The sequence below is a fragment of the Schistocerca americana genome, chromosome X (genome assembly GCF_021461395.2).
Source record: "Schistocerca americana isolate TAMUIC-IGC-003095 chromosome X, iqSchAmer2.1, whole genome shotgun sequence".
Lineage (NCBI taxonomy): Eukaryota > Metazoa > Arthropoda > Insecta > Orthoptera > Acrididae > Schistocerca > Schistocerca americana.
In genome coordinates, this window is record NC_060130.1 from 822918859 (window position 1) to 822946078 (window position 27220).

Sequence of the window (27220 nt, forward strand, 5' to 3'; positions counted from 1 at the left end):
TAGCCTTCAGCTAAGTCAATTGCTACGACCTAGCAAGGCGCCATTTTATCCTTTGCTATGTATCTAATGAAGCATGTACAGTAACAAGACCAATGTTCACCAATTGTGGATTAAAGTTAAGTATTCCAGCAGCTACGCACTTTTCTTTATAGCATTCATTACGTATCCTGTTTCAGACCTCACGACAGTCTGCGTGTAATTAAACGCGTGCCTTTCGGTTACCCGTCACTGTGGATTGGCTGTCTTGCCAGTCCACAACAGTAAGTTCCTATGGGACGAAAATGCTGAGGTCATCGGTCCCTAGGCTTACACACTACTTAATCTGACCAACTTACGTTAAGGACAACACGCACATCCAGGCCCGAGGGAGCACTCGAACCTCCGACTGGGGGAGCCGCGCGAACCGTGGCAAGACGCCCTTGACCGCGCAGCTACCCCGCGCGGCTTCTGAGGAAGGAATCACTTGTGAGTTCCAAAGATCTCTCAGCAGTAAAGCTAGCACAATGACTGTGCACAAGGAGTTAGAAAGAATGGGGTACCACGGTCGAGCACCTCTTCGTAAGCCACACATTTCTGTAGTCTGCAAAGCGAGCTTTCAGGTGGTGTAACGAGTGATGTGGAGTGATGGATCCCGTAGCAATCCGATGGAAGGGTTTGGGTTTGGCGAATGGCTGCGCAGTGAAGTACGCTGGAGGCTGTCTTACGGTACGGGGTTGTTTTTCGTGGTTAGAGTATGATTCCCTCACTGCGCTTAATAAAACGCTAAATGCGGAAGGATATGAACATATTTTGCATCGTTGTCTACAGAGTATGTAGAGGAACAGTTCGGAGGCGACGGTTGTTTGTACCAACAGGACAATGCACTACGTCATAAAGCAGCAGCTGTGAGGCAATGGTTTGTGGAGATTAATATTCCTGAGACGGACTGGCCAGCCGAAGGTCCTGACCTGAACCCAGTGGAACACGTTTGGAATGAGTTAGAACGTCAACTTCCCTCGACACGCCAGCATCCAACGTCACTACTTTCTCTGGTTACGGCTCTCGAGGAACAATGGTTTCACATTCCTGGACAGACACTGACACACCTTATTGGAAGTGTCCTCAATAGATGATGATGGTGATGATGATGTTTGGATTGTGGGGAGTACAAATTCCCAACCTTTTCTCAGTACAATCTTGCCACTTGCATGAATGATGATGAAATGATGAGGACAACACAAACACCCAGTTATCTCGAGGCAGGTTCTTCAATAGAGATCGAGCCGTATGTAGGCGAAGGGTGTCCGGATACTTTTGTTCAGCTAGTGTACTGTCTACCGCGTTAATGAGTCGAACGCTGTTTCCTTCAGTCGTTTGTGCCTCAGTTCTCAAAGACGGTCTTTCTGTGTTGCCTTACTCAACTTGCTGTGATTTGCTGTTTCTGGCTGTGGATTTGTTGTTGATAGCAAGTACGGTCAGGCTGTGGAATGTTCCCTGCAGCCCTTCCACGTGGGCAGGCACTCACACAACTGGAACTTATCCTGTGTTAAATTTTGCGGCACTTGCAAGGCACTTAAGTTTTCATTCTGTTTTATTTTCCGTAGGTTAGTTAAGGCATTTAGAAAATGATCGACGTAGAAATATAAAAGAATTTCTGGAGCGTAACGCGTGTGTCGGCGCAGGCGGAGGCGGCGGCGCCGAGGACCAGCAGTTGGGCGGCGCGCTGGCGGCGCGCTCCTCCAGCTCCAGCAGCTGCGCCTCTCCGCCCACGCACGCGCACCCGCACGCGCACGCCGGCGCCGCCCCCGCGCCGCCGGCCGCCATGCTCGTCGTGCCGCAGCCCATCAACGCCTCCAAGCAGGCGCCCGCCACCAACGGCGGCCCGCCCCCGCGCAAGTACCAGTGCAAGATGTGTCCTCAGGTAAGCCCAGCCCTCAATTTCTTCTTGCAGAATGAACCTCAACACACGTTTCTGGCCCATTCGGGTTCGGGATGTTGAAAACTAACGTTATTTTTTTTCTCCTCGAGACCGGTCGGCTGTTGGGGGGTTGAAAGGGGCGATATCAGCGCTCTTCTGCTTTCGAATAAATTAAATTAAATCTACATAATATACGTTAATAGGAATAAAAACGACGGTCTTAAGCTCGATGAGATGTTTGCTATGTGTGGGTCTCGAAACCTGTGAGGACGGCGGTGTTGTGCCCTCCTGATAACAGTTGCTAGCCGAAGGATTTAGATGCACGAGAAAGGGTGTGGGATAAGTATTGGCAAGAGCCTAGGGGGAGGCTGTAGGAGGTAGAGGATGGAAGAAACACAAAGGCGTACAACGAGGCGAAACGAAGAGGACTTCCGAAGATACGAAATGACACACATCAGGGGCCTGCGCTACCGAAAGTGCAAATTAAATGCCACGTGAAGCTCTGTCTGTTCATAATCTCTATATACGAGGGTAGTTCAATAAGTAATGCAACACATTTTTTTTCTCGGCCAATTTTGGTTGAAAAAACTGGAAATTTCTTGTGGAATATTTTCAAACATTCCCGCTTCGTCTCGTATAGTTTCATTGACTTCCGACAGGTGGTAGCGCTGTACGGAGCTGTTAAAATGGCGTCTGTAACGGATGTGCGTTGCAAACAATGGGCAGTGATCGAGTTTCTTTTGGTGGAAAACCAGGGCATCTCAGATATTCATAGGCGCTTGCAGAATGTCTACGGTGATCTGGCAGTGGACAAAAGCACGGTGAGTCGTTGGGCAAAGCGTGTGTCATCATCGCCGCAAGGTCAAGCAAGACTGTCTGATCTCCCGCGTGCGGGCCGGCCGTGCACAGCTGTGACTCCTCCAATGGCGGAGCGTGCGATCACACTCGTTCCAGATGATCGACGGATCACCATCAAACAACTCAGTGCTCAACTTGACATCTCTGTTGGTAGTGCTGTCACAATTGTTCACCAGTTGGGATATTCAAAGGTTTGTTCCCGCTGGGTCCCTCGTTGTCTAACCGAACACCATAAAGAGCAAAGGAGAACCATCTGTGCGGAATTTCTTGCTCGTCATGTGGCTGAGGGTGACAATTTCTTGTCAAAGATTGCTACAGGCGATGAAACATGGGTTCATCACTTCGAACCTGAAACAAAACGGCAATCAATGGAGTGGCGCCACACCCACTCCCCTACCAAGAAAAAGTTTAAAGCCATACCCTCAGCCGGTAAAGTCATGGTTACAGTCTTCTGGGACGCTGAAGGGGTTATTCTGTTCGATGTCCTTTCCCATGGTCAAACGATCAACTCTGAAGTGTATTGTGCTACTCTTCAGAAATTGAAGAAACGACTTCAGCGTGTTCGTAGGCACAAATATCTGAACGAACTTCTCCTTCTTCATGACAACGCAAGACCTCACACAAGTCTTCGCACCCGAGAGGAGCTCACAAAACTTCAGTGGACTGTTCTTCCTCATGCACCCTACAGCCCCGATCTCGCACCGTCGGATTTCCATATGTTTGGCCCAATGAAGGACGCAATCCGTGGGAGGCACTACGCGGATGAAGAAGTTATTGATGCAGTACGACGTTGGCTCCGACATCGACCAGTGGAATGGTACCGTGCAGGCATACATGCCCTCATTTCAAGGTGGCGTAAGGCCGTAGCATTGAATGGAGATTACGTTGAAAAATAGTGTTGTGTAGCTAAAAGATTGGGGAATAACCTGGTGTATTTCAATGCTGAATAAAACAACCCCTGTTCCAGAAAAAAATGTGTTGCATTACTTATTGAACTGTCCTCGTAGCAGGTACCAGTGCTCGAGGTCAACATTTTGAGTACTTTAATTGATAGTCATAATAAGGAACACAAGAACTGTACCAGAGTTACGTGTTTATTTTCAACAGGACAGATGTTTATAGGACCTCTCCTCCTTACACACCTCATTATTGCATCAAGTTTCACAAATGTTGTATCACTGAAGTCCTCTTCAAAACTCTCTTTCCAGTGCCACATAAAAAGTACACAGTTTGTTTGTTTCATATTCCATGGATCGGTAGATCGTAATATTGCGAAATGAGTTTAGATTCACATCACAAATTACGGGGGGCGTTCAGTCAGTAATACAACACATTTTTTTCTGAAACCAGTCTAGGTTTTTCAGGATTTCAATACAGCATACTGTTCCCCACTCCTTTGGCTGCAAAACCGTATTTTTCAAAATTATCTCTGTTCAGTGCGACTGCCTTACGTCACCTCACCGCGAGGACCTGTATTCCCGCGCGGTACCACTCTACTGGTCGCCGTCATGCTGCATCAGTAACCTGCCCATCATCGACGAGCGAAGTGCAGCAATCAGGCCAAACAGGCAGAAGTCGGAGAGTGCGAGATGCGGACTGTAGGGTCGATGACGAACAACAGTCCAACGAAGTTTTGTGACCTCTCGGATGTGCAGACTGGTGTGAGGCCTTGCGTTGTCATGCAGAAGAAGAAATTGGTTTGCTTTTTTTTTGTGACGAAGAACACGCTGAAGTCGGTTCTTCAATTTCCTCAGTGTAGCACACCAGACTTCAGAGTTGATCGTTGCACCGTGAGGGAGGGAAGCAAACAGAATAACTTTCAGAGTCCCAGGAGACAATGACCATGACTTTGCCGGCTGAGGGTGCGGCTCTGAACATTTTCTTCGGAGGAGAAGTGGTGTGGCACCACTCCATGAACTGCAGACTTGTTTCCAGTTCTAAGTGATGAACCCACGCCTCTCACGATGTTCGTCAAAGAAATGTCACGATTATCCTCATAGACCGCAAGCAACTCTGCAAAGGTGTTCCTTTGTTGCTCTTTATCGTCTTCTGTTAGGCGATGAGGCACCAGCGGGCACCCACCTTTGAGTAGCCCAACTGCTGGACGAGTGTCAGTACTACCAACAGGGACGCCCACTTGAGCAGCGAGGTGTTTGATTGTGATCCGTCGAGCACTTCGAATAAGAGTCTACGCACGCATCAACAATCCAGGCGCGACAGCTGTGTGCGGCCGGCTGGCACGCGGCGTATCGGATAGGTGTATGCGACCTTCTTGCGACAATGACAGACGCTTGGCCCAACGGCTTACCGTGCTTTTGTTCACTTATAGGTCTCCCTAGACATTCTGTAAGTGGCTATTAATATTTGCGATTCTCTGGTTTTCCGCCAAAACGAACTCAATGACACTTTTCTAATTGGGACGCACCTTCGTTACAGACGCCGATTTGAAAGCTACGTCTAGCGCCGCCACATATCGGAACTCCATTGAAACTATAGGGCCTGAAACGGGAGTAGTCCTTGATGCCCGACAACAACCGCGTTTTCGCAACCGAAAATGGCCGAAAATAATGTGTTGAATTACTTGGAGAACTCCCTTCGCAATTTGTAATTATGGCTACATGCTGATCATTTACACTGAAGCGCCAAAGAAACTGGTATAGGCATGCGTATTCAAATACAGAGATTTATAAATAGGCAGATGACGGCGCTGCAGTCGGTAACGCCTATATAAGACAACAAATTCAAATGGCTCTGAGCACTATGGGACTTAACATCTGAGGCCATCAGCCCCCTGGAACTTAGAACTACTTAAACCTAACTAACCCAAGGACATCACACACGTCCATGCCCTAGGTAGGATTCGAACCTGCGACCGTAGCAGTCTCTGGCGCAGTTGTTAGATCTGTTATTTCAGCTACAATGGCAGATTATCAAGAATTAATTTAGTTTGAACGTGGCATTATAGTCGGCGCACGATCAATTGGACACAGAATCTCCGAACTAGCGATGAAGTGGGGATTTGCTCGTACAACTATTTCACGAGTGTAGCGTGAATATCAGGCATCCGGTAAAACATCAAATCTCCGGCATCGGTGCGGCCGGAAAAAGATCCTGCAAGAACGGGACCAACGACGACTGAAGAGAATCGTTCAAAGTGACCGAAGTGCAACCCTTCCGAAAATTGCTGCAGATTTCAATGCTGGGCCAGCAACAAGTGTTAGCGTGCGAACCATTCAACGAAACACCATCGATATGGGCTTTCTGAGCCCAAAGCCCACTCGTGTACCCTTGATGACTGCACGACACAAAGCTTTACGCCTCGCCTTCGCCCGTCAACACCTACACTGGACTGTTGATGACTGGAACCATGTTGCCTGGTCAGACGAGTCTCGTTTCAAGTTGTATCGAGCGGATGGACGTGCACGGGTATGGAGACAACCTCATGAATCCATGGACCCTGCATGTCAGCATAGGACTGTTCAAGCTGGTGGAGGCCTTTAATGGTGTGGGGCGTGTGCAGTTTGAGTGGTATGTGGCCCCTGATACGTCTATATGCGACTTTGATAGGTGACACGTACGTAAGAATCCTGTATGATCACCTGCATCCATTCATGTCCATTGTGCATTCTGGAGGACTTGGACAATTCCAGCAGGACAATGCGACACCCACACGTCCAGAATTGCTACAGAGTGGCTCCAGGAACATTCTTCTGAATTTAAACACTTCCGCTGGCCACAAAACTCCCTAGACAAGAACATTATTCAGCATATCTGGGATCCCTTGCAACGTGCTGTTCAGAAGAGATCTCGATCCCCTCGTACTCTTACGGATTTATTGGCAGCCCTGCAGAATTGATGGTGTCAATTCCCTCCAGCACTACTTCAGACATTGGTTGAGTCCATGCCACGTCGTATTGCGACACTCGTGTGCTCGAGGGGTCCTACACGATATTAGGCAGGTGTACGAGTTTCTTTGGCTCTTCAGTGTATAAATTTTATTCATTATTATTATTATTATTATTATTATTATTAAATATACAGATATGAGTTAGTAATTCCTACCCACCACCTGTAGCACATTATAGTAATTTAAATTCTTCTGCGGAATAGGAGCTGTCAAGGAGAAAATTTTTCAGTTTGTTTTCTAATTTTGCTTTGCTGTCTGTCATACAGTTTATAGCACTGCGTAAGTTATCAAAAAATTTATTGTGGCAGTGTGTACCCCCTTTTGTCCTGAAGACTCTAAATTCTTACTGGTAAGGAACGCTTAGAATTTTGAAGTATCCGCCCTATTAATTATTTTCTCGCCATGTGTTCACTTATCAGTAGTTAGTACCCCTAGTTGTATAGAACTGAATATGTTGTGCCTTTTTGAAATGAGGGTGATCAATTCGCATAGAACCAGTCAACGATACTTTTAAGGATACTGTTTACCATTTCTTCTCTTTCTGTGTGTATGCCCTGATTGAGTACAATACTAGTGTCTTCTGCAAAAATAACTAATTTTCCTTGTTGTATATTAGACGGAAGATCGTTTACATATATAAGGAAAATAGTGGACCTATGACTGAGCTTTGGGGACCCCTATACGTGGTTTCTCCCCAATCAAAACAATGTCTCCCGCCTACGTTGATTGAATTACTAAGTACAACATTTTGCATTCTTTTGGTTAGATATGACAGTGTCCACTGGTTGACTATACCACCAATCCCATAAAACTTCAGGTTATCTAAGACAGTGGTTCCCAGTCTTTCTTAGACCAATACCCTTGAGTGCAATCAGACATCAGCTACTACCTCCTACCTCTGCCATCTGTTGCCTCCCCTGCCGCACATAATCACCAACTTCAGCACCTAACTAAACTGTAGAATGAAAGAATTTCTTGGGACACTTTTGTTTTTAATATGACGAAAGATGAATGATTTTTTGTTTGTGTGTGTGTGTGTGTGTGTGTGTGTGTGTGTGTGTGTGAAAATGAATGAAGAAAGAACTCGTGGTGCATCGCAAGTGTTACTCACAACTCCTCCCCAGATAAGTAAGCTAGCTATACACATGAGATTAGACACTTGTTACAAAACATACATCCCCTGTACTATTACTCTCCATTGAGACACCTGCTTGACCTGCGCACTGCAACGCCATTTAAAATCAAACAGGTCCAGATGTGTGCACTATACTTACTGTTTGTAAATCACTTAATTGCTGCACTCCTTGTTTCTGAACTGACAGAAATTTGACGACTTCAGGCTGTCAATGCTTTGTGTCTAACCCCTCTAACAATAATAATAATAATATTGTGTACAGCATTATAGTAACTCTTATGTAGTTACTGCTGTGTCGTGTTGTCAATTAATTCATTTATCTGTCTCGAAACGAGTAATGAAAAAATTTCTGGACTACTGCAATTACTAGAATGAGATTTGCACTCTGCAGCAGAGTGTGCGCTGATATGAAACTTCCTGGCAGATTAAAACCGTGTGCCGGACCGCGACTCGAACTCGGGATCTTTGCCTTTCGCGGGCAAATGCTCTACCATCTGAGCTACCCAAGCACCACTCACGACCCGTCCTTACAGCTTCAATTCTTCCAGTACCTCGTCTCCTGAGACGACTGAGAATGCCAGTGTACATTTCGCGCCATATGTAGTCTGTGGTGTTTCTTCTACTAACCTAAATTGCTAGCAATAACGTTCACAATAATTCCTTTTATTGTAGCGTACGAACAACAATTACTGATTTCCTAGCCCCCTGACAGAGTTTACGACAACAGGTTTGGCTTCATAACTTTTGGCTCAGTCGTTGCCTTATCTCAGACTCACACAGTTGCCTTCCGTGTTTTCTCTGAAGTTCGTATCAACATCGCGAAAACACACCACAGACAACAGCCTAGGACATTGCAGTAGACTATAAATCATTATGTAGCCTCATCTGCGATCAGTATTTCAGAAAGTTTCCTTCTCGCTAGCAAGACAATCCCCCATGTCATGGAAAAATTCAAATTCTGTGACATATTATTTTATCTCATGGACATATTATATTTTTATCTCGTTTCTCAATCTTAGTACTTCGGGAAACTACAGAACAATAGGTATAACACACTGAACAAGATAGACTGTGGTAAGCGACATTCTTTCTGATTAGTTGCGTAAATTATGGAAAAAGATGCGCATTTGAGCTCCCAGCATCGTTGTAAGTAATGCGCACATATGCAGAGAAACGACTTCCATTTGTTAAGGCCAAAGTGACTAGTGGAGTAACACTTTTTAGTTATCTGTTTCAAACTTGCAGTTGATAGCTCCTTCAGTTGATTGGCAGCTTCCGTCCCTGCAGCAGCGCTCAGAAGCACACTGTTCCGTTTGTATGTTCACACAGCTTCTAAAAAGAAGTGCTATATTTTGAGTTTCCTGTGAGCTCTTTAATTTAACCTCTTAAATTTTATTCCTGTCTGTTTATTTATCAGCCACAAAAAAATGGCTCTGAGCACTATCGGACTTAACTTCTGAAGTCATGAGTCCCCTAGAACTTAGAACTACTTAAACCTAACTAACCTGAGGACATCACACACATCCATGCCCGAGGCAGGATTCTAACCTGCGACCGTAGCGGTCGCGCGGTTCCAGACTGAAGCGCCTAGAACCGCTCAGCCACAACGGCTGGCTATCAGGCACAGTTCCGCGTTTTAATAACTGCCCAGAGTACATTTCTTCCGTCGTCTTTAGCATGGATGGGGACTATTATTGCTTTATTCAGATGTGAGCTGAGTTGGTGACCCTTCGCTCGTAACTCCCAAGTTTTGGGCTGTTAGGCATCACGGGAGGGGGGGGGGGGGAGGGGGGGGGCGGACATAGATATTTCGATGGGCCAATCGAAGGGCCTCACCACATCACGTGGTACTGTCGTGTCTGAAAAACATCCTGAGCAACATGCAGTAGCTTGCTCTATTTCTAGGAAAGCCTCTTGACCGACAAGATCTGAGCAGTCACAGAGGATGGGATTACTGGTAGCTGTGAGCTCCAACGGTAGACGCATAATGAGGCCCCTTATGGGTATGACTGCTAAGGAAGGGAAGGAATCATCCAGTACCCACTCTGTGTGCATACGGGGAGGAGACATTCCAGATCTGGAACGGATGCTTCCAGATGCCATGAGAAGCACAGGGTACAGCCAACTGCAGGAGGCGGCTCATATCTCTGCTAACGATGTGTGTCGCTTTGGATCAGAATAGATTCTCTCTTGTTTCGGATGGCTCGCTGTAGTGGTGAAGACTGCCAGTCTTGCTTGTGAGATGAAAATGGAGCTTACCATCTGTAACATTGTTGAACGACTCCGGACCTTTGGCAGAGAACCGAATGGAGGGTCAGAATCAGAGACTCATACGGTTCTGCGACTATGTAGGCTGCAGATTTCGCGACTTGCGCCATAGAATGATGGGTTTTCGGGATCCATTTAATAGGTCAGGGATCCACTACACACAGGAAACGACGACACGGGTAGAGGGAGCTGTGTGGAGGGGACTGGACGGTTTTTTAGGTTAGAGTGCCTCGACAAACTACGGAAAAGACGCCAGTCTAAAGTAGTTCAAGGGAGACACAGAACGAGTGTAAACCTAGCAACAATCGGCATTGTAATTGTCTATTGTCGTAGCTGCGCTGGGAAAGAACCAGAGTTCAAGCGTAGGTACTCTGCTCATACACGGTGACAATTATTGAACTACCGTATATGAAATTAAATCGTCATAACTTCTGAACGGCTTGCGTTAGGACGTTCAAATTGGGTGGTTGGCCGCGGGACATGATGGGAATTAGTATGCGCTGTATGGTTTGATTTAGTGACGAAGCTCACTTTCATTTCGATGGGTTCGTCAGTAAGCAAAACTGGCGCATTTGGGGGACTGAGAATTCGCGATTTGCAATCGAAAGGTCTTTACACCTTCAACAGGTGACTATGTGGTGTGCACTGTCCAGTCACGGAATAATATTCGTTGATGGCACGGTGACTACCGAACGGTACGTCAAGGTTTTGGAAGATGATTTCGTCCCCATTATCCAAAGTGATTCTGATTTCGACAAGATGTGGTTTATGCAAGACGGAGATTGACCGCGTCGAAGCAGGAGAGTTTACGATGTCCTGGGGGAGCAATCTGGGGATCGCATTCCGGCTATGGAGTACCCAGAGGCCAGTGGCATGGGCCTGATTGGCTAGTATATTCTCCGGATCTGAACACATGCGACTCATGTCTGTATCCTGTCTGCGTGCTGGACACACTGGACTTGCACCTGGAGTTATGGTCTGGGGCGCGATTTCGTATGACAGCTACAGCACTCTCGTAGTTATCTCATGCAATCAGACTGGAGAACTGTATGTCACTCTGGTGATTCGGCCTGCTGCGCTGCCATTCATGTACAGCATTCCAGGGGGTGCTTTCCAACAGGATAACGCTCGCCCACAAACCGATATTGTAACCTGACATCTATAGACTGTCAACATGTTGCCTTGACCTGCTCAATCACCCCATCTGTCTCCAATCGGTCATATATGGGACATAATCGGACAACATCTCCAGCGTTATCCACAAACAGCATTAAACGCCTCTGTGTCGATCTACCAAGAGCAACAGGCACGGAACTCCATCCCACAAACTGACGTACGGCATCTACACAACGCAATGCATGCACGTTTGTGTGCCTGCATTCAACATTCTGGCGGTTACATCGCTTATTAATTAATGTACCAGCATTTCAAATTTGCAATGGCTTATCTCGCTCTTACGTTAACGTGTGACTTTCAGTGTTAATCACTTAAATATGTTACCTAGGCAAATGTATTCCCGAAATTTCATTACTTTACATTAATTATTTTTTGGTGTTCCCATTTCTTTCCGTCATTGTATTTATCAGATAGACCTAGAACATTGTAATATTGCTCGCTGACGATACTGTTGTAACAGGTATCATCTTTGTAAAATCGCAAGGAAACACAGAAAGACTTGTACAGACAGATAGTCAGTTGAAAGACCTGCAACAGGCCTGACCATTGGACCACACTAAATTATTATTGTAGGGGTAATACTAAGAACTGATGTGGAATGGGTCGAATACGTAAAATTAGCATAAGGGAAGGCGAAATGAACACACTGATTTGTTGGAAGGGTTCTCAGAAAGTACAGTGCATCTTTAAATTTATGTATTCGTGTCCAAGGCATCAAACTTCAGCATACATAATACGTGTATATACACACATAACGGCATTTGTAAACTAATTACTAATTTCAAATCTTAAGTCATGCGAGTAGTCTACAGCGGTATAGTTCGTTGAACTCCAGTCATAGTCAAATGGTTCAAATGGCTCTGAGCACTATGGGACTTAACATCGGAGGTCATCAGTCCCCTAGAACTTAGAACTACTTAAACCTAACTAACCTAAGGACATCACACACATCCATGCCCGAGGCAGGATTCGAAACTGCGACCGTAGCAGTCGCGCGGTTCCGGACTGAAGCGCCTAGAACCGCTCGGCCACCGCGGCCGGCTCCAGTCATAGTCACTTATAAAGTAATGCTAATTTGGAATTTGAAGAATACATTAAATGAATGTTGAAACAGAAGATTTAAAGGCAAAGATAACAATCTAAGCAACTCTAGCCCAATATTTGTCTGTCACTGCGACTTCAGAGCTTAGGACGGACATCAGCTCAGTAATGGTACATCTTGTAGGACATACGCTGCTTTGCAAAACCTAAGAAGGATACAGATAAAGATAACATATTAACAACTCGATAGAAATGGATGAAAGTGCGGGAGTATGTTACCAGAGCTCTCCCAGTCGTGCACAGAAAGTTGGATGTCACATGACAACAGGTCAGCGTGACTGTAACGCCAAATGGGGCTGGCCCACGGAACACGAGACAATTGAAAGAACGGGAACAGACGGCGTGTGTCACTCAGCGAGTTACTCCATGGTGGTGTTCGCTGAAACGTGGCACAGAGACTACATTTCTATGATTTCACACGAGAAATAATCACCAGGAAACTGGAAGAAGGTCGAAATGTGACGAGTGTAACGCAAGATTTTGGTATTGCTCACAGAACTGTTTCACGTGCATGGGGGAGCGTTCCGCACACAGGCAATGCTGCGCGAAAGGGGAAGAAGTGGGCTACGGTCAACTACAGCACCAGGTGACCGCTACGTTGCGAAAAAAAAAAAAAAAAAAAAAAAGACGGGTGCAGTTGCAACCACATGTAACAGGACTGCAATATCAGTGACACGGCGACTGTATGAGGGTGTCTCTTTGTTCGACGACCTGTGCGCTGTGTTCCGTTGACACCTGCACATAGATGGCACTGTTCGCATTGCTGCCAAGAGCAGTGACACGTGACATGAAAGTTACTTTCGTCTTTTAAGTTTTGCATACCAGTGTGATCTGTACATAGCACATTGGTACATGTGCTCTGTAGTTTGTTGAACTCCACAACCACCAAAGTTTGATGATGCGGGATGACCCCATTTCTGCAAATTGTGTTTTGACATGCAACTTATGTTTTGAGCCAGTTCAGAGCTTGTCACACGCGCCATTCTTCAGTGAAGCCGCCAGTTAGATTTTTCGGTGGAATCTGTAAGGAAATCGCATACAAAATGCTACTGCGACCAATTCTAGATAGGATAGGCGTTCCAGCGTTTGGAGTCCTGTCGTGCCAATGACAACAGACATCGATACAATTCATAGACACGTTGTTAGGATAATTCTAACCACTCTGCTTCCACTATCGTATGTCTCGCGTAGGGATCATGAGAATAAGAGTGTGATAAGGGTGCGTACGAAGACGTCATCTTTCACTCGGATGGATTGCTCTTTTATGTTTCGTAATCTCGTGCTGCCCTTCGGGTGGTCGTCTCGGTCTTTTCGTATCTCTCAGCGAAGAGCGACTGTGCCTGGTAACGTGTCCCGCTCACCTTGATTTCATTCCCATTACGACTTCCACTCCAGTCTCTTCCGTATGCCCTTTTTTTGTCTCTACTAGTAATTCCCTACATTAATCGCCCCATCGCTTTCTGTGCGAAACTCAGTTTCTGAATAGTTTTCGCCTTGAAAGTTCAAGTCTCATTGCCGTAAGTCAAAACTAGTAATACATATTAATTTCAGATACATCAGAAGATTGTTTTGAAAACATTAATTGTTTTATCAAAAGCACTCTGCGCTCTATTTTACTTTTAAATTTAATGCTAACGGAAACAAGAACTAATGAAAGTGCTATTATTGTCAGTTTTACAGTCCATTCGAGGCGTAAACAGGTAAATAAATATCTCAGTTGGTCACTAACTTTAAAGAAAGAATAGCTGAAAGCGGCATTCTTATTAATTTTACAGTCCATTCAAGACATAAGGAGGTGTGAAAAAATGTATGCAGTGACTAAGAACATCATATGTCCAGTTCCCATGAAATGTCAGCTTAGAACGTCATAATGTTCAATTCCCACAAAAGTCAGCTAATTACTTCAACAAGAATAGTCCGATATTTCTTACAGCATTTACTGGGTTTGTTCTGAGAAGTAATACATTAGAAAAATCAGAAGCCATTATATAAATATATGTTATCGACTGTTGCGTATTATAGATGACCACCTGAATGACGTTCGATTTTAACAATTTCATCCATTATGAAGTATGTTGTGAGGACTGCGGCTGTTCATTAAAATGAAAAAACATTAGGTGAAAGGCAACTTTTACGTAGCTGTTTTTAGTTGAAAGCACTGAAGGTTTTTTGGCAGAGCGTTTGAGGTTTCCTTGCGTCTTGCTCTGGTAATAATTAACCGAATTAGCCACAACGTCTGTAGATGCAACAAACTAAATAGCTTAAAGATATGAAAAGTATTTACAGCACAAGAAGAACATCATTTGTGTTGCATTTTGATATACAAAATCGTACATGCTTCTCACCGTACATAAATGACACAATATTGTTCTTACGGTATATTGCAAACGAACATAGTTTTTTTTTCAAAGGTTTAAAAGCCAAAGTATTTACATATCAGCTTCACAACAAACAGGTTATGCGTTGTGTAAAAGATGCCCTACATTTAGAGTTTAATACGCTTTATTTTATTCGTAGGAAGTAGAAAAGACACAGTAAAATGTTAGTATTAGTGAACAAATAAGATAATGATAAGATCCAATCGGGGCGGATATCCGTAATAAGTACAAAAAAGTGAACAGGTATTTAGATCACTCCCTGAGCACAAACTGTTAAAAAATGAAGGCGGCATTGTTACCACTCATTATCGAGGTCATTTACTAAAACACTAGACCCGTCGTATAGTGGCGATGCGCGAAGTTATGCGAGTCATTCCGAGTTGCTGCGACCTTGGCGTAGTCCAGCGGCAGTGAATCAGCGCCATTGGACAGGTAGCTGGGGCATTGTGGCGCTAGCTAACCTGTTACCCGAGAAGCGGACGCGCCCTCCCTGCAGATAAACTGCATTTTTTATGAGCGATTTCCATTCGCCCGAACGTGCCGATCGCCCTTCCCGTCGGGTTAACAAGTGCACTCCTATTGTGGCTGGTTGCCGAGTGAAAGCAATCGAGCAGGTTTCACACAAAGGTCTGTGTTATGCCACAATGATTGTGTGCCACCGCTCACCCTAGCTCTCTGTCAACGATAAACACTTGCCCTGTGGGTTACAGATGTATTATAAAAAAAATCTTCAGCCACCAGTCACACTGGCTCCTCCTGTTCGACGTGCTCTACTGTCAAACACTTTGAGCAAGTTATTTTGGAAGTTAACCAACAGTGTTAGGACATAAAAAAGTTTTGTATGTGCCAGTGGAAAGAGTTAGTGTAACAATTAGATAAAATTTGAGATCTACCGAACTACATGAGTCTGTATTAAATACGTATTTCACCTGAATAAGGCATGTATTTATCAGCCAACAGAGCAGTCTGAGAGTAATGTTCAACTCATAAAGATAATTTGTTCAGAAGAGGTGGCGTAACACTATTTATGGCTTATATTATTATCCGAAAATTATGGTTCCGGTTTTACTTGAGGTTAAAATGTGAAATTATTACTATTATTATGTTATTAAAAATGTGAATATTTTGTAACGCATAGTGCAGTTTCCCGCTTCTTCATTCACAATCGTTCTCCTAATGCGAGAAAATTTGAACTAGCCGGTCATCTGTTGCGCATGGAAGTGCTGTTCATGCTACTGTATCGGCAGCTCGTGGCTCTAAGACAAGATGTTGTGTCTGCTGACACCAGTTTCGAAAGCATAGTTTGTTCTTATTCTAGGCATCATGAATCTGAGAGTCATGGACTTACTCCCTTACGAGCCTTCCTCTGCTGTCAGGGAATTTGCGAAGATGTGCATCACATATTCCGCAGTTCTCGTGTCGTACGGAAGATACAGAGATAAACGCAGGCAGAGATAAACGCAAGCGGGGAGGAGGTATTTTCATTACTTTGACCCACTGTTATCGCTACTTCAATATTTTTTTCTTTTTTGTCAATATGTGCTTCCTAACTGGAAGCTCTGTCTTTCACAAAGGGTAATTGCTTTAAAAAAAGAGTACACGCCATTTGACTGTATGTTACAGTATTTTTCTTCTGTACAATCTAGATTTCAGCTTTTGCGCCATTATGGAGTACAATGCTGAAAGTTCTTACACCATTAACACGTCATATCTGGTAAAGCCAGCCTAAAACAGGCAAACAAGACTAGAACATGCATTTAAGATGTAACTATAGAAGTAACATCTTAAAGACATGTGCTAGGCTTGCTGACCTGCTTTGGGCTGACTTCACCACATGTGGCGTGACATTGGCCTAATAACTCTTTGCATTGGTGCTCTATAACAGCGTAAAACACGAAATCTAAATTGTACAGGAGAAAAATACAGTGATAAACAGTCAGATGGCGGTGTATTCTATCAAAAAATACTCTATGAGTGAGGCTCAGCATCATCGAAAACTTTTGTAATAGTTTTTGTTATTTGTTTTTGGGCCTCATCTTCTGCACCACTAAATATTATCTCTCCTGCAGTCATTCCGCGAAGATTATCAATCGCACTATAACCCACTACATGATTTTATATTGTTTCCAACAACAAACTATCACAAAATACGGTGATTTTAATAAACAAGTTCACCGCACATTGTTTGCCTTGGGGCTGTGGATGGTGTAGAACTGGTAATGCCACCATCATCCGCTGAGCTAACAGTGCTAGTCACTTGTATAGAAGTATCGGACTAGACGGAGTGGTATACCACCAGCAGCCGTGCGACGCGGCGTAAGAACTGTGGTAAAAAGATCCTAAGCGACAGGGACCTTCTCACTGATGAATCGTTTCAAACCAGACAGGGATTTCTGCTACCTGTGAATGCAGGTTCATCTCAACATGCTTCCGACCGAACATTGGGAAGGGAACCGCATGCAACGGACATTTGTAGTCGAGTACCTCGCAATAGGCCGTTGCCCACACCGGCACGTCTTCACAGGGACAACCAACACAGAAACTCGACAGTAGCGTAGTGTCGTCCGACGAGTCTCCATTTTGCCTCTTCGCAAAAATGTTTGGAATGCGAGTAGTGTGTGTGTGTATTTGTGATTGAATACACTTTTCATTTACTAAAATAAGTGTTACTAACAATAATTTGAAGCATGCTACGTATCGAAAGCTGGCTGAGTGGATCGTGTCCGATATCATCTACATCTACATCTACATCATACTCCGCAAGCTACTTAATGGTGTGTGGCGGAGGGTACTTTCGGTACCACTATCTGATCCCTCCAACCCTGTTCCACTCGCAAATAGTGCGTGGGAAGAATGATTGTCGGTAAGCCTCTGTATTGGCTCTAATTTCTCGAATTTTCTCCTCGTGGTCAATACGCGAGATGTGTGTGTGTGTGTGTGTGTGTGTGTGTGTGTGTGTGTGTGTGTGTGTGTGTGTGTGTGTGTGTGTGTGTGTGTGTGTGTGTGTGGGGGGGGGGGGGGGGGGGGGAGTAATATGTTGTCTGACTCCTCCTGAAAAGTACTGTCCCAAAATTTCAATAGTAAATCTTCCCGTGATGCACAGCGCCTCTCTTGTAACGTCTGCCAGTGGAATTTGTTTAGCATCTCCGTAACGCTCTCTCGCCAGCTAAACGATCCCGTGACGGAACGCGCCGCTCTTCGTTGGAACTTCTCTATCTCCTCAAAAAAATGGCTCTGAGCACTATGGGACTTAACATCTTAGGTCATCAGTCCCCTAGAACTTAGAACTACTTAAACCTAACTAACCTAAGGACATCACACAACACCCAGCCATCACGAGGCAGAGAAAATCCCTGACCCCGCCGGGAATCGAACCCGGGAACCCGGGCGTGGGAAGCGAGAACGCTACCGCACGACCACGAGATGCGGGCTCTCTCTATCTCCTCTATCAGTCCTACCTGATAGGGATCCCAGATAGATGAACACTCCAGAATCGGGCGAACAAGCGTCTTATAAGCCACTTCTTACTTTAAGATTCTTCCGATGAATCTGAGTCTGGTGTCTGCTTTTACGACTATCTGTTTTATATGGTCATTCCACTTAAAGTCGCTCTGGATAATTACGCCTAGATATTTTACGGCAGACGCTGCCTCCAGCTGTTTGTAATCAATAGCGTAGCTGTACAATAGTGGATTTCTTTTCCTATGTATTCGCAATATGTTACATTTATTTACGATCAGGATCAACTGCCAGAGTCTGCACCATTCATCCATTCTCTGCAGGTCGTTCTGCAAATTCTTACTACCTTCTGGCGTTGCTACTTTGGTATTAACAACTGCATTATCTGCGAATAGCCTTAAAGAGCGTCTGACGCTTTCTACTATATCATTTATATATATTGTGAACAGCAACGGTCCTATCACACTTCGCTGTGGTACTCCGGATATTACCTTTACATCTGTCGATTTAGTTCCGTTAAGAGCGATGTGTTGAGTTCTATCTGCAAGAAAGTTTTGAATTCAATCGCAGGTCTGCTCCGATACTCCGTAAGCTCGTATTTCTTTTCATTAAATGGCAATTCGGGACGGTGTCAATTGCCTTACTCAAATCAAGGAACGCGGCATCAACCTGAGCGCCGTTGTCCTCTGCGCTGTGGATCTCCACCTTTCTTAACATTCCTTGTAGGACCCGTCCTCATAGATGCTGTCACAGACTTATGATCATGGATACCTTCCTCTACGTTAACTAATTCGAGAAGTGCAGGTCTGTTTTTTGCTAGGAGGTCTAAGACGTTACCGTCTTGAGTTGGTTCTCTAACTAACCGATAACCACAGATAGAAAAAAATGATGTAAGGTGTCGAGTGGACGGACGGTTTAATGAGCCGTTTAATGCACAGTGTTTAGTTCAGCAGAGAGATGTTTCGCTGGTGTGCTTACCTTTCAGATAACACCATCTTATCGAATGATTTTCTAAAAGATCGACTTACCTCAGTCAATATAATTCTGATGAATCATTTAGGGCATAAATGTTCATTAACCATCTTTATGATACTTTACTCTTCTCGCCGATGCCTCATCCTGTTACTTTAACGGAAATTTTAAAAAAAATATTCGAGTTTTCGTTTTTCACCGAATTTGAGACAAATGCTCACCCAGGAGCAACTTCATTCTAATCTAAGTATATGAAACCAGGCAATGTTGTGAGATATTCATGCTTTACTCAAACTTTTAACGAGTTATTCATCTAAGTGCGAGTAATCAAACTAATTTTCATGCCGATCAACAGGGAAGCTTCATACAGGTTATTGACAAATCGCGCACTCACTTTAGACTGGTGTCCCGTGCAGTCTCACCGCTGGTTCACCCTCACCGGATCTGAATATTAACTTTGTAAAACTCACCAGAGCATAGCGACTTGCGAAATTATCCTTGGAAAAATCAACCACGTGATAAACCTGTTCCACCCTGAGAGGTGTAGATTTTACTAAACCACCACTTTAATAAGTTGTGGTTGCAAAATGCCAACACGAATTGTCTATATAAGGGTGGCAACGACCCGGAGGACTCGGCCAGGCCAGATCAGTTTGAGTTCCGGACAAATGTGAGGTAGTAATGACAATACGACTTAACGGACTGACTAAAGAAAAACAATCCTGCACGTATAGAATCTGCAGATTTAGAAAAAATCTTTTGACAGTGTTGATTGGCGAGAAGCGAATGGTTATCTACAACTTTTTAAGACAAAAAACCGTACGGTAGTTATAGGAGTGGAAGGACGGCAATTGTTGAGGAAGGTGTGAGACATGCTTATAACCTATCCTCGCGATATTCGAACTGTCTACTGAGCAGGCAGTGAAGGGAACCAAGAAGAAATTTAGAAAGGAAATATAAGTCCATGAACAAGAAATTCATAAATGTTGAGATTTGCCGATGACATCGTAATTCTCTTAGAGATCGAGTGGCTAGTGTGTTGAAAAGAGGTTGTAAAATGAATATCGACAAGTAAAATAACGGCAATGGAATATAGTCGAATTAAATCAGTTGGTGCTGAGGAATTAGATTAGGAAATGAGACATTAAAACCAGTAGATGAGATGTACTATTCAGCGAACAAAATAACGGACGGCGCCAGAAGTAACGAGAATATACAGTTCAGACTGAATATCAAGAAAATATTTCTGATAAGGAGAAATTTGTTAACATTCAATAAAAGCGTAAGTGTCAGGAAGTCTATTCTGAAGTTATTTAACTGGAATCTAGACTTATATGGAAATGGAAAGCGGCCGATAAACAGAAGAGCATACAAGCATTTGAAATGTGATACTACAGAAGCATTCTGAAGCTCAAAGTCAAGTAAATATCGAATTTATTTGGATAGAAAAGAGCTTTAAAGCACAAATTGACGAAAGGAAGATACAGGTTGACAGAACACATCCTGAGGAATCAAGGAGTAATTAATATGCAATGAAGCGAGTTGTGAGTTTCAAGCTCAAATGATTCAAATGGCTCTGAGCATTATGGGACTTAGCATCGGAGGTCATCAGTCCCTTAAAACTTAGAACTACTTAAACCTAACTAACCTAAGGACATCACACACATCCATGCCCTAGGCAGGATTCGAACCTCCGACCGTAGCGGTCGCGCGGTTCCAGACTGAAGCGCTCGGCCACACCGGCCGTCGAGGGTTAAGCTATGTAGATGAAGACCGAACGTTGACTGTAGTCCATGAGGCTGTAGAGTGCAACTGTTATGCAGGAATGAAATGACTTGCACAGGACAGATCAGACTGAACAGCTGCAGAAAATATCTACTTTTTTTTCATATTGTCGCCAAAAATTACTCTTCGCCAAGCTGTATTGTATTCGACATAGGTGTAACCAACTTTTAGGGGGAAATTGCTCTAGTTTCGAGGGCGTAATTCATCATATTCTACGACGGGTATACCGTTGAGACATGTATGTTTGATCGCAACCGAAAAAGGGGGAAAACATTATCTCTTTCTCACTAACTGATCTGCTTCCGTCTTCTTTATCTTTCCGGTGACCATTCTTAGTTGCTTACGTGTCTGACGCACGTTCTACGTTACTAGGGTGCTATTCCGGAAGGGATATCCATTTCAGATATGTTATCCGAGACAGATAACCACCCGCCCTAAAAACGTGAGTTCGTATTCTGAATGTATAGGAAGATTTTCGATTCGTCAGTGTCATTAATAAGTGGTGTGACATTGGTAGAAAACCGCGATTGGAGAGCCTCTTCCAGTAACAGCTTCAATGGACCCGCGAGAACGGCTCAGCATACATCATCCCTAGGCCTGTTCTTTTCAGATGCTCCCAACGCTAAGAACACGGCCTGTAGACGAGGAAATCCGCCCCGTACTCAGCCGGAGCCACTTCCAAGAATGAGGCACAGAAAGCTTTGCGCCCCCACCTCTGTACCAGCCCCAGGCTATTACTAAGTAACAGTGCTTGCTTTTTAATTAAAGTACCGAATTTGATAAGAAAAATTAATCTGGTGGCTCTCCTTCGTGTTTCTCTCTGGATGACAGAGTTCAGGATGTATTTTTTAGTCCGTCGCCTTAACTAGACTGCGTTGTGTGACATTCACGATCATTTCAGTCAATCAAATTATAAACTGTCGATCCTCCTCAATGCATATACGCGATTTTACGTATCCGTATAGCCGGTGCTTGTCTTTTCTTAATGTTATTTTGATGCACGAGCAGTGAGTCGCTTAAACTGGCCTTCGCGTTGATAAGTGTGTTACTACCTGTTTAGGCTAACACTGCACCATCTCTCGAATTTTTTAAAGGCACATACACAGTTATAAGTAGTTCGCGCATAACAGGTAGAAAACACGAAATACGCCATATAGTTGTTAAAGGGCTAGCTCTAATAAACCGTGCCAGATGTGTTCTCTAATACCATATGCTCAATACAACAGTATTTTGCGCGGTGTGTTCTGGGAACGGAGGAATTACTTCCATACCCTCTCAGCACCCCCAGCGTCAAATTAAATTACGCATGTAGTACAAGACGAGGTTTCACATGTCGGTGGTAGGCACTGAGAACCTTGTACCTTCATTTTGTTCAATTTTACAGGTGCAGCAATAACGGCTTCTTACAAGCCGGCCGGAGTGGCCGAGCGGTTCTAGGCGCTACAGTTTGGAACCGCGCGACCGCTACGGTGGCAGGTTCGAATCCTGCCTCGGGCATGGATGTGTGTGATGTCCTTAGGTTAGTTAGGTTTAAGTAGTTCTAAGTTCTAGGCGACTGATGACCTCAGAAGTTAAGTCTCATAGTGCTCAGAGCCATTTGAACCAAGCTTCTTACAAAAATAATATACGTGACTCAGAAACATGCTACATGTGTAACTGTAAAGTAGAAGCGTAGTTATTGATGGATTAGAGAAATCGATGCACTTTCAAATCTCTCTTTGATTGTGGAGTTACTGGTTACTGAAAATACAATGTTTTACAGACAGACGGAATTCAGAGATTTGATTGCTCACCATCGATGTGCGCCACATGGTTAGTACCCATTCCGATACCTTATGTCTTATACTGAAATATATGCATCTAAAAACTGGAACATCTTCACTGCTGTGCAGCTACGCAACATACCGCTCGTTATAGCATCTTGTGACAGACAATATATTTTTAACGATGTGGTGACGCTATTACCGGTTTATCACGTTGCGGCTGTTTTGTGAAGACGCCTGCACAGATGTCTGTTGTAGCTTACTCGTACCCTGTGGGGGAGATATGTAGCTACATGGCTCTGAGCACTATGGGACTTAACATCTTAGGTCATCAGTCCCCTAGAACTTAGAACTACTTAAACCTAACTAACCTAAGGACATCACACACATCCATGCCCGAGGCAGGATTCGAACCTGCGACCGTAGCAGTCGCGCGGCTCCGGACTGAGCGCCTAGAACCGCGAGACCACCGCGGCCGGCTTGTAGCTACATGTTTCCATCTTATTGCGCAGTAAGGATAGTGGCTAATCAAAATTCGTTTGCTGTCGCTATTGCTATAGCGGCATGTTATTACAAGAACACATATTTCCACAAGTTTCCAGTCATAAGCAGCTAGCAGAAGGGGAAAACATGAGCAATATTACTTCGTAGACGGCCATCGATTCCTGCTGATCGTACCAAGACTGCAGGTTCAGATGCAGCTGCTAAAATGCATACGTTAGGATAACATTGCTTTTTTAGTAATTTGCACGCACTATGTGTACATCATTTGGAGAGGGCACATCATTCATTAAGGGCTTCATGCGATTTTATTAGGCGACCGCGTAGCGTTAACACTGCACGTCAGTCTAATTAACTGACTGTCATGTTGGTTTTATGAGTATTCCCATCTTGTCTGGACTAAAAGCTTTTTCAGAAAACAAATTCACCCTTAACTAAGAATAAAGTCTTAAGAAGATAAACACGAAAGGGTAGTTCCTTTATTAAAACTGTTTCTCCCAGGAAAAATGGGTCATTCAAGAAAAAAATTGGTAACCATCTCACTTTGTAACACATCGTAGTCGCTATTTTGTGAAAGATACTACGATGGATTATAGTTTGAAAACAATACTAACACTCATAGACCTAACTCTAGCCTGGCAAACGATCTGATTATAACATACGGTGTAAATAAATTCTGTACCGTAAAGATATTCAACCAACAGAATTGATTTCCAAAAATTAATATGTGGAAAAAGCAAAATATATTCTGCCTGAGAACTGCTTGACTTCGGCAAAGCAGCGGAGCAATCAAATATCATTGTTGTGCATGTGAAAAGGGGAGAGTACTTTCAAACGAATAATTTAACTTAATTTTTCTTAAATATGATACGAACAACACATTTATAGCCGCGCAAGCACTAGAGCAGTGCGTTGCCTCGGTAAACATATTGACACGTTCCATATTGTGACAAATTTCCGTTTATGCGATCAGAATAATATACAACTGGCTCACACGTAGCTATTAACTAAAATTTGTTACCGAGCGGCGTTGCGCAGTGGAGGAGCAGATCAGTGTTTAACGTCCCTTCGACAACGAGGTCATTAGAGACGGAGCACAGGATTAGGGAAGGACGGGGAAGGATATCGGCCGTGCCCTTTCACAGGAACCGTCCCGGCATTTGCCTGAAGCGATTTAGGGAAATCACGGTAAACCTAAATCAGGATGGCCGGACGCGGGTTTGAACCGTCGTCCTCCCGAATGCGAGTCCAGTGTACCAACCACAGCGCCACTTCGCTCGGCCGTTGCGCAGTGGTTAGCACACTGATCCCCGTCCGCCCACACGGATTTTTCCCTAAATCGCTTCAGGCAAAGCCAGGATTTTTTATTGTGTTATTTAGTTTTTGGTCTCACATATGGTTCACAAACGCGCCAAGTCTTTATTTCGGGCCAATTAGTAATTACGAATTATTAAACTCTTCCTGAAACTAAGTAAAAATCTATTGTTAGGATAATCTCAGTGTGGCAGGCGTGGCTGCAAACAACAATAAAGACAAAATTGTGTCTATCGGGCGTACATAAGACAATTATTTGTAAATTATGTAGACATTCGACGCAACTTTTCGATTGTAAATACTTTTCGCAGTCGAGATAACATTTTGCGTAATGAACAATATATTGCTGTTTTGAGGGTACTGAGTATCGGAAGGGTTGTTCTACTCGAGCTCCAGCGTCGCTCACAGGTGAAACGAAACTCGTCTTCCACGGAAGTAAAAGTAGCTGGCTCGGCGATAAAGCGAGGCCGTGTGTACTAATTTGGCTGGTTGCGCTAGCCGCGGGCACCCTCCCCTCCAGACGTTCCCCCTCCACCGCGTGTCCCCGCCGTCCCTGCTTTTTACCTGAGGCACCGCTGAACACCTGCATTAGCTGCTCTGTGCCTCCTGCAACTGGACCACCGCTACCGCCCGGCACCGCAGCCTCCGCTTCCACGCACGTTCACCCGACAATCCTGCCTGACAAATTGTCCTACGAGGCTTACATTATGTACCGAGAATGAGCTTTAACATATACTCCGCACCACACCGTTCTCATATCTTACATCAACACCTACGCGCCACAGCGCGCTTTTTCCCACCAACATCTGATAATAAATTGCACGTGGTGAAATACAACTGTACGCTTTGCACTGTATTAAGTTGCCGCGGTGGCGATATTCGCACTAGTGTTCCTACTTCTCCGTCTGACAAATAAGACAGTCTCCGCGGTGAGTCTGCTGCGAGATGCGACGACGATCCTAATGTAGTAGCTGTGTGGTAGCGACGTGAAAGTACATTAATTATAGCCGTGGCGGGCCCATTCGCTGCAAACGTGAACCTGTCTGTACTTTCCCGTAGGGAGGAAGCAGACCCGTGTGAACCGAAAACCAGAAAAGGACAGACTTAAAAAGAAGAGTAGGCCCGCTTGAGGGGAACGAGTTGCTGGTGATTGAGTAACAGGCAGTGTGCTGTGCCTCCGAGCTATACAGTCGCTGACCAGCCTCTGTATTTATTGAATTCTTAACGCTGCCCGTACGCAGTACCGAAAACCGATGCCAGGGATCGCCGCTCTTAACTTATACGTGGAGTGCTAATTTTTGAACGCCAGCAACACGTTCACTTGCGGCATTTAGGTACGGCTGCAGCCGAACAATAATACATATACAAATATGTATAAGGTAATACTATACTAAATGTCTTAGTTATGTGAGTCCGTAAACTACAAACAGACATTTTTAATTTAAGAAATATCGAAAAAATTACGCAATCAACTTTATTTCTGATTTTTAACAACGTGATGTAGTTCACCTGATAACTCCGTATTAAGAGACGGAGAAATAATGCACGAAGCGGGAGCATCAGAAAAATTTTCAGTCGCTAACTACGAAATCGTAAAACTTCTAAGCTGGCTGAAACTAAATAATTAGATCAGCAACTTCCTGATGGATCTATGCTTGCCGGCCGAAGTGGCCATGCGGTTAAAGGCGCTGCAGTCTGGAACCGCAAGACCGCTACGGTCGCAGGTTCGAATCCTGCCTCGGACATGGTTGTTTGTGATGTCCTTAGGTTAGTTAGGTTTAACTAGTTCTAAGTTCTAAATACTTTGTGTCAGAATCATTTGTAGCTGCAGAGGAAAACGGACCGATTTGTTGGAAATAATTAACACAACCTTCATTAATAAATATATTTTATGAATAAAATCACCGTTCCAAATACATCATTACATTGCTTTCGATTTTGAATCCACACACACATATATATATATATATATATATATATATATATATATATATATATATATATATATATATATATATATGTGTGTGTGTGTGTGTGTGTGTGTGTGTGTGTGTGTGTGCATGTATGAATGTATGTTCCTAATCCTGGACCGATTTCATTCAGACTTGGTATGTATAACACTTACTGTCTGGAAAGAATCGCTGTGAGGGTAAGTACCGCGTACCTATCAAAGGGGTGAGAGTGAAAAAACCGTGTACCCCATGACGCGCGAATTTCCCTACTTCAGTCATCCAGTATTTGAGAGTGAGAGCAGTTAGTGACTTCCAACAAACTTTACACATAATTTCAAACCACTGCGAAACATTTTCTCGTTGAAAACCCCCACAAAACGATGAAAGGAAAAAAGTAGCAACGTGTACACCACTGAATATACCTGCAAAATAATCTTTGTACAGCACATAATTCAGGGAGCATGACATCATAACCATTGAGCTGCAGGAAAGTGGAACTGCAAGAGGGCGAAATTCGCAAGAGATACAGACGAAATATGTGTACAAACGGATGTAAAGTGAGTTAAATATATGCGAAATATATTTAAGAGCACCCAGCCTACTGTTGTGTGAGATTCATAACGTGGAGAGAGAAAGGAGGTGAGGAGACAGACAGAGAGAGAGGGAGAAGCAAGAGTTGGTTGGACACAGATAGGGGTTAAGAGGTGGTGACAGAGAGAGCAAGGAGGAGCAAATAGACAGAGAGAGCGGACAG

At 44.1% G+C, this 27220-nt stretch overlaps 1 protein-coding gene across 1 annotated transcript in view; it reads left to right on the top strand.

The window, feature by feature from the left end:
• Positions 1–27220, top strand: part of LOC124556338 (zinc finger protein rotund-like) — a 499810-nt gene that overhangs the window by 387387 nt on the left and 85203 nt on the right. Inside the window, exon 6 of the mRNA XM_047130307.1 lies at positions 1662–1900. Coding sequence (XP_046986263.1) covers positions 1662–1900 — 239 coding nt within the window. The remainder of the gene's footprint in view (positions 1–1661; positions 1901–27220) is intronic.